The sequence below is a fragment of the Mauremys mutica genome, chromosome 8, assembly GCF_020497125.1.
Source record: "Mauremys mutica isolate MM-2020 ecotype Southern chromosome 8, ASM2049712v1, whole genome shotgun sequence".
Lineage (NCBI taxonomy): Eukaryota > Metazoa > Chordata > Testudines > Geoemydidae > Mauremys > Mauremys mutica.
Genome location: NC_059079.1, coordinates 87377242 through 87390095, shown reverse-complemented (window position 1 = coordinate 87390095; position 12854 = coordinate 87377242). Strand labels below are relative to the sequence as shown.

Here is a 12854-nt window from a genome sequence, read left to right as displayed (position 1 = left end):
GTATTTATTTTTTTCTAAAATGTAGAGGTATGCTTATTTTTGCAGAGTAGTTTATGACAATAAAATGACAAGTAGTTAGCATCTTACACCAAGGAAAATATCTGAAACGTATTTCAATTATTTTGAACAGTGTATGAGAGATATCCTAAGTAAGGGTAAGTCATGGCTATGTGTTTATCATGAGATGAAACATGTCTCAGTGTCACATATGCACTGCCAAGCATGAGACTGGAGGTCAAGTACCTACCTTCATTATCTGAGAAGTGTAACTATTTCATAACAACCATACTCCCTTGAGTATGTTATTCCACTTAGTAAAAGGTATAACTGACCTCTCAAATAAGACAGATATTAAAGGAGAGGAATTAATCGACAGGATGCATGTGGAAACATTGGGGACGGAGGATGCTAACCCACCACAGATAACTACAGCAGCACAACAGGAGGGAGGAGAACCAGCTGCTCTACAGGGTGGAGACTGACCACTGTCCACTTCAGGCAGTGGACAGTACTCCACCCCTCACCCAGGTTCCCCATTCATCGAGGTGAAGAACCAGTATGTATTGGCAACAGGAAGTGAGAACAATGGCTGTGGAGGAGCAGCCACCTGCCCCCAAAGCTAGGGAGCTCATGGCCACTGCCCCCAAAAGGAGAAGGTATAGGGTGCTGGTGGTTGGGGCCTCCCACCTGAGGAAGACAGAAGCCTTCATCTGACGACCTGACACAATGACCTGGGAGGTGTGCTGCCTGCCTGGAGCCCACATTCAAGATGTTATGGAAAGAGGCTGAGGCTCATCCACTTTCTGACCACTACCGCATGCTGCTCATCCATGTGGGCACTAACGACACTTCCAGGTATGACCCTGAGCAGATCAGTGGTGACTTCAGGGCTCTGGAAGCGAGGGTGAAGGATTATGGGGTGCAGGTGGTGTTCTCATCCATCTTCCCAGTTGAGGGTAAGGGCCTGGAGAGGGACGCACATCCTGGAGATGAATCCATGACTGTGCAGATGGTGGTGATGTGAGGGCTTCCACTTCTTCGACCATGAGATGCTGTTCCCCTAATTGGTCAGGTGAACCCCATCTCATCCCAACAGACCTTCTTCCTGGAACAGCATCTCATGGCTGAGGAAGCTAAAGCCCTGCTCTGTGGAATCCCCATTGCTGGGAGTTTTTAAAAAGAGGTCAGAGATGTTCTAGGCTTACTTGGTCCTGCCTCAGTACAGAGGGCTTGACTTGATAACTTCTTGAAGACCCATCCAGCCCTACACTTCTAATATTTAATTATTATTAGCTTACTAAACCCATTTTATTGCCAACCAAGAAAAGGACAAACAAAAAGGGTCTGATCTTGGGATATTCCACTGTCCCCTGTCTCTTCTGCTCTCACTCTTTCTGACTTACCTTCAAAAGATCATTTAGTAACTTCTCAGGGTACGTCTACACTTACCTGCCGGTTCGACGCGGAGAGTTCGACTTTTCGGAGTTCAAACTATCGCGTCTGATCTAGACGCGATAGTTCGAACTCCGGAAGCGCCGCGGTCGACTCCGGTACTCCACCTCGGCAAAAGGAGTTGGCGGAGTCGACGGGGGAGCCGCGGAGTTCGACCCCGCCGCGTCTGGACGGGTGAGTTGTTCGAATTAGGGTACTTCGAATTCAGCTACGCTATTCACGTAGCTGAATTTGCGTACCCTAATTCGACCCCCCGCCCTTAGTGTAGACCTGCCCTCAGAAAGATAACCAGGGGATCTATTATAATTTGAACACAAAGATCTATTTCAATTCCAGTTTTCTAGAGGAAAAGAATTATCTTCTCTCCTCAATAGAACACTCATTAAAAAAAATTCCCTTTAGACTCTAGAGTCTGAAGAAGTTATAAAGAGAAGAAATGTTGCACTAAACCTTTGAATGAGATGTGACTGCATGTAATCTTGTGGGTATGGAAAGAAACAAACTCCTGAAGAAACAAAACTACCCTCAGGTTTTGATACAAAATTTCTTCCACTCAGTTAAAGAAGGGGTACATTCCATGAGAACACCCATCAGAAAGCATGTACATGATCATCTATAGTTCTTAGTTTCCCTAATATTTTTCTCCCCCTCTGTGACCATACTCAGACATTTAAAAAACACTATATCCCCAAATATGAACACTTCACTATATTAAACTAAAATGCTTCTCTGTTAATCCATGGTACGTAATAGGTGGGCATGGGATCACTGGGCACATGGATGCCACCCACCGCCTCCTACTTGTATGGGAAGAAGAGGGGACAGAGTAACTTGGGCTCCCACTGGTCTCCCTTCCCTGGCCTCTAACGGTCTGTGCTCTGAGTTCGTCCCACCTGCTTCTGCTTCCACAGGATGACTGGAATCTAAGGAGACTGATGGGCTCCTCGAAGGACAGGCAGGGGGAGGAAGGAAGGGTTTTTTCCTCCCTGTAATCATTTTTGCTTTTTTTCTTAGGGTGCCACGGTTTATGATTATCACCAAATTTTATTTGAGGTCTAAAAGGTAAATTTTCCCATATGGCAAAATTGGCAAATCTTGTGCAGGGTTTTTCACCTTCCATCCAGCATCCTAGAGGTCTGGTTCCATTGGAGTTGGTGGGTTAAAAAAGGGTCCAGTGTGAGGTCGCTGTAACCCAATGGACTACATGGACATGGGCCTTGAGCATGATGTCTTGCACAGCATGCAGGTCCCCTTAACTCTCCTACCTCTATAATGGATGATGGGACTAGGACTCTGGCTGCCCACTTGGGTCCCCAGACAGACCCTAGGGACATTGCCGGCATACTCTCCTCAGATTTATAGAATCTAGGTCAACTAAGGAAGGGGGACATCAAACTGGACGAGAAATGATCCCCAAACTCAGCCACGAGGATACATTCCAGCCGTGAGTGTACCCTGTTACACATGGGCAGTTTTATAATAACAAAATGTATGGAAAAGTGTGTGTGTGTGTGTGTGTGTGTGTGTGTGTGTGTGTGTGTGAGAGAGAAAGAGAGATCTACACTGGGCCATGATCATGGACATACTGGTCAACCATGAAAGGAGGATGGACTATTCTGTCTCCCGTTTTTCCTCTGAGCAGTATAGAACAGCAGTTGCCTCTCTTTCTTTTATACCCCCTCTTTCACTCTGATGAAATTACAGCCTCTGGTTTAACTCAACCCATATCATTCCCCCATCAATAGGAAAATAAATAAAACACAACCAGACTGAATTTATTAAACAGTGTCCTAGCTCTGAATAGGATGCTTTGTTTCAGATGAATCATGCTCCCAACAAAATAACTAAATTTCTCACTTGCCTCTGACGCACAGATTTGAATGCATCATTCAAGTTTGTTCCTCATGATGTGCCTAATGGATTACTCAGCTCAACATGAAACAAAGACATCTACTGGGCTTAAGGCAGGAAGCCTGAAAGCTTTGAGTGGACTGTGCACCTAAACCCACTGACTAGGAGACCAATTCATTCTACCACAAAAAAAATGTTGTAGCAGTTAGATGAGTGTGTGCGTGCGCACACGTGTGAGTGCAGATGTGCATGATGGATGTTACACGTTGGTCTGGAGTGGCATAAAAAGTTCCTTGATGGAATCTGGGACAACTGCATTAATCACAAATGGCACAAGTGAGTTATTCAGGTCATCCAAACAAGTGTTGCTAAAACCTGCACACAATACCATACTCATATGTATTCTGTATATGCCACATACAATAACTCCTCACATAAAGTTGTCCCGGTTAACATTGTTTTGTTGTTACGTTGCTGATCAATTAGAGAACATGCTCGTTTAAAGTTGCACAATGCTCCCATATAACGTTGTTTGGCAGCTGCCTGCTTTTTCCACTGCTTGCAGGAAGAGCAGCCTGTTGCAGATAGCTGGTGGGGGCTTGGAACCAGGGTGGACCGGCAGCCCCCTCCCCCTCATCAGCTCTCCGCTCCCCTAGGTTCCCTGTGCGGAAGCCACCCAGCAGGCTAACAATTGCCAGCAGTTCAGCTGTCCCTCCCCCCACTGCTCCTGCCTTGGAGCTTCTCCCAGGAGCCTCCTGCTTGCTGTGCAGGGGGGGCAAGGAAGAGGGAGGCTAATGTCAGGGTGTCGCCCTCCCCTCTGTTCCTGCTCCCTGCCCCCGCTTACCTCATCTCCATAGAGCAGGGGGGGACATGACAGGACTCAAGACGGAGGGAGCTTGCTGGCAGTAGCTGCGGTCTCAGCTTGCTGATCTACTTAAAAAGGCAGTGTACTTAGAGTGGGGTCAGCCTACATAAAGGGGCAATGCACATCTCTCTCTCTCTCTCACACACACACAGGGTGTGTGTCTCTGTCTGCCGTGCTGCCTCCCCTCCTTCCATTTGTGCTGCCTTGTAGAGTGTGAGGCTACATTAACAACAATGGGTTAACCCTTGAGAGCTCAGCTGTTCCAGTCCATCATTTAGCAGTACGGCATTCCCTGGGAAATATCCCACCCTCTTCCATCCTCTAACTTCACCACCTCAACCAAGCTTCACAATCATCATTGCTGTATACATTATTTAATTGTTTGTTTAAAACTTATAGAGAGAGAGAGAGAGAGAGAGTGTGTGTGTGTGTAATGTCTTTTGTCTGGTGAAAAAAAATTCCCTGGAACCCCAGCCATTTACATTAATTCTTATGGGGAAATTGGATTTGCTTAAGATCGTTTTACTTAAAGTCGCATTTTTCAGGAACATAACTACAACGTTAAGCGAGGAGTTACTGTATTTTACAGGGGGAAAAAAACTACCTTAGGAAAGTTTTAGAGAGTTTAAAAAGATATTTTTTAAATTCCTCTATCTGGAAAGTCATATGCCTTAGTTACCATGAAGCCAAGGTAAAGAACTCAAAGGGAGACACACAAACTTCTACAATTACCTGTGTCATGCTTTTAAATTCTTATTTTAAGACCTTCCAAGATTAGAACTAAGTGCTTCTATGGCTCAATGGAGAGTGTGGAAGCTCACTTTCACAAGATGCTCCCTGTTTATAGCCCTGTAATACTGCAAGGTAGCCAACTCGAAAGCTTGTGAAACGTATATCAAAATCAGTCATGGGCCCAGGCTGAACAATGATTCTGCCTTAGTTGGCTATATTTTTCAGTGGATATTCCATACTGGGGAGGAGAGAAAGAAATGATTCTTAGGCAGGTTGAAGCTGCTTTGGAATGTTAGAATAAGTCTCAGAGGAGATGAATATGTAGGACAGGCGGTCAGAGATGCACGAAGGATGTCCAAAGCATGTGAAAAATTCATTGCACACATGATCTGAAACTGATCACATGGCTATCACATCTCCATGTGTGTTTATATATATATCAGATATATATATATATATATATATAGATAAATAATAAATTCAATATTACTTTTTATGTTTATGTCTCTATACTGTATTATACAGAGTGTGACATATAACAGCATCATTAAAGCAAAATAAGACATCACTGATGCTTTAATTCAGTGATTAGGAAGCTGTTTTTCCCAGTTACTGCTGTTGCCATTTGAACACAATGGCTTGTTATTACCATGAACCACGGTGTATTATGTAACATGTCTTGCATTGCTGGAAGGGAAGATAGTATGTGTCACCACTGGATATATTTTTATGCCCCTTGAAGAGATTCGTGTGGACTCAACTGAGATTTTACATTTATTAATGACCAGCTTTGGCATTCTCAGAAGCACCAGGCACAAAGTGAAAATTGTAGGTAAGCAGACTTCTGTTTACATTGACTCAGCAATTGCTTTTTGTGCCCAAATTGATATAGGAGACCATGGACGAGCAATACACTGCTGATAAATTTAGCTCATCCCAGAAATGCTGGCTGCATCACACACTGACTGAGGAAGGGGTTTAAGGGTTTGAATTACAACCCAGATTTTCTCTACATTTTAGTAAAAAAGTATTTACATTCTGTAGAGGGTCATAAAGAAGCAACCATTTCATATCAGATGCCATGCACATCTTAGACACTTGTCAGCACGTCAATATCCCATTCTGATAACTCACCTACATAGCTCAAAGAGATGACCAGTTCACAAGGCATTTGATATGAATGTTAGGCCTTTTATGAGAGAAAATCCATTCTAACTGTGATACATTATTACTGCCAGTGCTCTTATTAGCAAGTAACTCCTCAGCTTAGACAGAGCATAGAGCTGTCTAAATATCAGGCTACAAATACTCAGAATGCTAGGAACCACATGTTCAAACTGGGGGATTCAATTCAGCTTTTCATCTTTCCAGAGAAGATAAACTAAAGTCCACATAGTTTACTGTGTTTGGGCTTTCAGAAAACAAACAAAAACTTTATAATCAAGGTTCTTTCTGTTTTGCATAACCACTAAACACTGTACGGCATGTTTCAAGAACAGGTGTTTGTCTTGCAGTTTTTCATCAAAATACTCCCTTTTCCTCCTGTTGTGGTGCTCTGTGCATAAACTGCCCTTTTGGCTGTCTCACCTTCCCTGAAGAAATGGCTGTACTGCACCCACGTACATACAATTTGTACAGAACTTTGGTTTGTTTCAGAAGAAAGGTACCATTTTAAAAGTAAATGCAATGCATTCCACCTTTGTATCAGCAAACCATTTCACTGTGAGTTCCTCAGGGCAGAGACCATGTTTTCCTCTGTGGTTTTGGCAATCTCCTTTCAAGATCTCAAATATTCACTCTTCAAATATTCAGGGAAAAACTCACATCTTGGTAGCATGAAAGATGTTGGGAACAGTGGTCTGAACACTGGTTTAATGCAGAGCAGGAAGTTTCTGAATATTCCATACTAGAGCTAAGCAAAATTTTTTGACTTAAAAACTTTATTTGGCAAAAACTGCAGATTTGGTGATACCAAAACTTTTAATGAATTTGTGCCAATTTTCCTGAATTGTTTTGGTCAGAAAAACCCTAAACAAAATTGCAAAATATCTGAAACATTTCAATATTTTCAAAATAAAAAAAACACTTCAAACGCTCATTCTACTTAAAATGAAGGATTTTTGTTGTTGTTTTAACTTTTCAATGTGCCAATAATTTTTGAAAATTTTCATTTTTGGTTTGACCCAAAACAATTTGTTTTCTGATTTTTCAGAACTGAACTGAAAAATCCAATATTTTCATAGCTGTAATCCTGACTCCACACAGACAGGTTGTTTCAGTAAGGTCTGGACAAATGCATTCTGTAGCTATTTTTACTGCTGCTCCAAATAGAAGCAGTATGGGCTTCCCCTCTACACATGCTGCCAATGGCACTGGCAGTATGTATTTAGGTGTATGTGGGGTTCTGGCATGACCTTAGCACAGCTGACTAAACGTTCTTGGGACCACAGAGTATGCTGAGCACATCAGCCAGGCTTTTTGCCCAGCACTCAAAGAAGAACTTAGGTCAGTATCTTTTCCTGCAATTAAGTGGGTAGGTACACTAAGGGGAGTGAGAGTGAAAAGCTACCTGTATTTTCTGCTATTCCTTAATGCACCTGAATAAGAGATGTCCGAGGATTGTGCCATAAAACATCTTTCTGAAGTAGAAATATGTACAATACTAGTGAACGACCTATAGTACAGAAAGGTTAAGTGAACTACCTAAGCTCATGCTGCAAATCAGTGGAAAAAATCCAAGATCTTAACTTTTAATCTCTTGCATCGACACTTGACAACACTTCCTGTCAATGGGAGTTGCACAGAGAAATTCCCTCAGTGCACATTAAAAATGTGCCCCTGCGCTGCTCACTCTGGAGAATATCCTTACGGCCAAGCGAAACAAGGGCAAGAAAATGCAAAAAGCAAACCATATCTGAAAGCATTTTTCTCTTTTAAATGATGAGAAACATATATAAGATTAAATTATATGTGGGAAAATATCTATTTTTATCCGTTTGAACTTCTGAGCTGCCATTTGTTCAACATTTTGTAGCATATGTGACATCCTCATCATAAGCCTATAAAGAGAGATTGTACAGAAATTTTCCTTCTGTTTGTTTTATTCTTCAGTAGCAACTGGGCTAAATATTTAAAACCTTACAGGAGACATTTTCAAAGGTGATCTCTTATGTGCACTTATGGAGCAATTACCAGGACTTGCTTTTTTTGGATAAGAACCCAGGAATGGCCAGAGATACAGTTCTGTAATAAGGTGGACAGATTCACTATGATATTTCAGTACAGATAATGGTTACCTGCATGATGTGATTGCCAGACTGCTAACACTGCTATACTGAACACATTATTTTGTAATGAGATGAGCAAGAATTGAAATGAACTTTAAAGCCTGTGTCACTGTGTAATTGAAATGGATAATAGTCCAAACGCACCACATTAAACTAGAGTAACTGCATTTGAATATATTCAGAAAAATCCATGATTAAACCCCAAATCAATCTGAATGATTTTACAGTGAAAGGCTCCACTGTTTCAGAATAGATTTGTGTGTGGACGGCATCACTTGAAATCAGAGACCAGCAGATGTGCAGGAAGGTATTCTATTTATTTATTTAAATTAGATGAACCAATGTTCCATGTACTTCCTAAAACATCTGTTTGCCTCCAAGCTCCTTCTAGACTTGTGACTCATTTGCTTACACATCTGGTTCTTTTCAATCACTAGAACTGCAACACACAAATGAATGGAAGGTGGGAGGATCAACTCATCTAGGATGCCACAAGGAGCTTAGCTGTTCATATAGCAGTAGTAGAGGGAGAAGGCAGAAGAGAGGAGTGATCTACTCTCTGATATCAACACGTCATTGAAAAGGAAGCTATCTCTGTTGCCATTATCCCACAGGGAAGGTTATGACCAGCTGACTTTACTCTAATGTCTCATTTTTACTACTCAGCAATGACCTGTTCATTGGCTGCCAACAGAGAGAGAAGAGGAAAGAGAGATGAAAGAAGATAGAAGATAGGGAAGCTCTGATCTTACCCACCCAGGAAAGAGCTACCTGATAGTAGTAGTACAAAAGCATCACAGAAATAGAAGGCAGATTTTCAAGACATTTCAGTTTTTTTATGGATGAACTGTACAAGCCGTGATCACAGAAAAACAATGCACCGGTATGTCCACAGATCTATAAGGCAGCAGCAAATATCTCATATTTCACTCAAAAACTATGGCCCTATTTTAATTAATTGCTTTTTCTGCTTACGGTATACAGATAACGCGGGGCATTAATCCTACCTTTTGAACTGATACTGTAAAAATGCTGTCTTCTGCTTCTCTTGATTGATGATACCGTATGTCCTCATATTTTACCTAATAGTAAAACTCTCCATCACAGTAATTTCTCAATCCATGTTTGCAGGAAATTAAATCGAACTCATCCTTTGGCCCAGGATGATACATTTTTTTTTTAGATCTGCAGTAAATTTCAGTCTGGAAAATTTGACTCAATCAGTTGTAACGGTTGGACAGATTTGCATTTCTACCTGGTCATGCAGCTCCATTAATAATTTCAATATGGAGGATTGATATAGGGCTTCAAAACACCATATTAAAGTATAAACATCTGTCTGACTGTTTTCTTATATGGCTCTCAACATCATAATGTCTTGAAAGGCAGGTTAAATACAGTCCACTTTATCATCTCAATTTTACATTTTGGAACACCAAGCTGCAGACAGCGTGAGTGCCTTGCTGAAAGTTGATCCATATAATAATGACAAAGCTGAGACAGTTCTCTGTTTAAAACCACAAATTTTACTGCCTCTCCAACAAGGACACATACAGAAATGCATTTTTTAGGTTATTCCATGTTTGATTTTTACTCTCCATTGTTCATACATCTCTGCTTCAATATATATTTTCTTTTTAGATTTGTTCTTTTCCACTTTGCTTATAAACGAGTCTCGACCTTAACCAGAGCACAGTTGCTGCTCCTCTTACACACAGGCAGTTGGTGCAAACTAAATGAAATGCGAGGCATGCCATCCTGCTGATACCATATAAAAGTTCAGAGCTGGCAATATTTCTAATGGATTGTGCTGGAACATTTTCTGAAGCATAGAGCAATATTCGGGAGAGGTGTGTGCGGGGCGGGGGAGATTCCTTTCACTAAAGCATTATTCTCCGCAGGCGTAAATCCACAGAATCATTGCTGTTATGCCAGTAGATAAATTGATTCGCTGTTTTTCTCTCCTATTAAGTTATGTACTAGCATAGTTTGTTCAGCAATGCTTAAACACTGCAAATTAACAGTGAAATCCTGGCCCATTGAAATCAATGGGAGTCCTGTTACTGACTTCAAGAGAAGGAGGATTTTACCATATATATATATATTTCTAAAAGCAAAGTCAGTCACAATATTTGCAACTCAAATAACCCAGTATAAAATAAGGACATTTAAAAAAAAAGCACCAACCACCTATAACATCAATAATGCTTAGCTTTATGCACTGTGAATGATTTCAATGAGAATACTCACAGGATCTAATTCAGGAAAATATCCCTGTTCAGGAAAGCATAGAAGAATATGTTTAAATAAAACTGAAATGAATGGGGACTTGAACACATGCTTAAAGTTAAGCATGTTTTGAAGTGCTTTCCTGAATAGGGAAAACAGTATGGGAATTAAATACATGTGTATATCTAGGCAACTAACGTACACATATACCATATATAGCTATATAATCAAAGCTGTTTTAAAGTATAAAGTGTATAAATGTTTTAACGAATGCTGCAAATTTTATATATTAAAGCATTCAAATTATTTTTTGTTTGCTTGCAAATCACTCAATAAATTCCATTCAGAGAAAGTGAAATATGTCACGTTTCAGCTTAATGATGTACCACAGTTGAGTGATCTACTGTTCTACTAAAAAACAGAGCTTACCATGGAAGTGCTGACACAATCTTAATTACTATGTCAAATAACTTGTTGCCTGCAATACTGTATTTATCATATGACCATACATTATTTTGTTCTCTGATATATTAAAATTCTCCAAAGAGCTTTCAGTGCAAACAGATTTTAAATTTTATTTCACAGCACATGTCTTAGTTGTATGGAAAGCCTGACCTTTAATAGAGAGACTAGTTATTCAATCAGCTCTATAATAGACTGTATTACACATGCACCAAAAGTCTAACTACGGTGTCAGTGATAAAAAAAAATCAACTGTAAAGAAAAACCTAAGCCCTTGTTTAAAAATGAAAACAACCAGCAACACAGTTCAGTAGCAGAGAAGGATAAAGAAATGATAGTAATCCTCTTGCTCCTCACATGAACTACAACAAGCCATTTGAGTGAGACTTTTAAAGCTGAAAATTGTCCATCAAAACACAAAATAAATTCCTCTAATCCTTGTGCCACAAATTACTAATCCATCTGGAAAGCTAAATGTGGTGTGCGTGTTTACAAGGGTCTAAATATCATCTGACAGAAAGGCAACTAGGTTAGTAATAAATAAATAAATAAATAAATAAATAAATAAATAAATAAATAAATGAATGAATAAAACGTCGGAAACAGTTTGACCATACAGTAAGCAGGATTTACAAAAGTACTTACAGCTCTCAATCTCCAGTGTGCAGTTTTGTTCATCCAGCGGGTATCTTCGTAGATCCATCATACAAGCAGCTGTTGTTGTAATTCTAGAAGAGAAGCATATATGAGGGCCATTGTTATTATGTGTGATTCATATCTCTGTTTGATTAAACGGAGTTGAAACAACAGAGAATGGATTCTGCATGATAAGCAATTTTGCCTCTTGGTTTATTACTAAGATATTGCATGTGCTGGCTATTTGTAAGGGTATGGTACTACTAATCTAGTTTATGGAAGCAAACTCATATGCCAATTTGGTGGACAAGTGGACAGTTTATTATATTTATATGTCTCCTCCATCACCATAGTATCTCAGAGCCTCACAATCTTCAGTCTACTTATACTGACCACATCCCTGTGAAGTAAGGCAACATTATCCCCATTTTACAGATGGGGAACTCAGGCAGAGAAAGACTAAGGGTATGTCTACACTGCCCCAAAAAAAAAAAAAGGTATATTCTTAACTCAGGTTAGCAACCCCACGTGACCTAACCTGAGTTAAAATAGCAGTGAAGACATGGTGACAACTTTTAACTCAGGTTAGCAGCTCAAATCCAACCCCATTCTCTCCTATAAGCTGTTACTTGAGCTGCTAACCTGAGATGCTGTGTCTTCACTGTCATTTTAACCAAAGTTAAGAACACCACTTTTGTTCCAGTATATTCACTTGTACCCAATCCTGCCTAAAGTCACATAGGAAGTCTGTGGCAGAGCAGTGAATTGAATGCAGGTCTCCTATGTCCAGGGCTAGTGCCCTAGCCACTGAACCCTGCCTCTTCTCAAGTGGAGCGCTGTTCTCTGCCTTGAGAGGCACTATGGTTTCATTCCCAGCTTTGATTTCTCATTTTCCTGATGAGAGTAACCAGCTGATCATGAGTCAGACAGATGTCCCACAAATTCTCTTTGCTCACCAACTGGGTGATCCTATGAATTTCCATAGTGCCACTGAATAGTTACAAATAAGTGTGTGTAAAACAGGCTTTGCATAAAAGACATTTAACACATAATATTTATTCTGCACAATTGCATATAAAACTCAATTCTCCATTCTCTCTTACACCCAATAATACTGTGCAAATGAAGGCTTATTTTAGTGGTGCATCCTCACCAGCAGCGCAACAAATATTTTCAGGACTGTTTTCACAAAATATTTAGAACATTGCCTTGACATTACACTAACATTAACATGTGTCAATTGCGCCTTTTAGATGTTGTTAGAAACATCTGTACCATCAAAAATCTTTTACTGCTAGATTTCAGGGAGAAATAGCCCTGAGCTGAACGCAAACCAATGC

At 40.4% G+C, this 12854-nt stretch overlaps 1 protein-coding gene across 1 annotated transcript in view; it reads right to left on the bottom strand.

The window, feature by feature from the left end:
• GABRB2 (gamma-aminobutyric acid type A receptor subunit beta2) overlaps positions 1 to 12854 on the bottom strand; it is a 257236-nt gene that overhangs the window by 82928 nt on the left and 161454 nt on the right. Inside the window, exon 7 of the mRNA XM_045026120.1 lies at positions 11524 to 11606. Within this exon, the coding sequence (XP_044882055.1) occupies positions 11524 to 11606 (83 nt within the window). The remainder of the gene's footprint in view (positions 1 to 11523; positions 11607 to 12854) is intronic.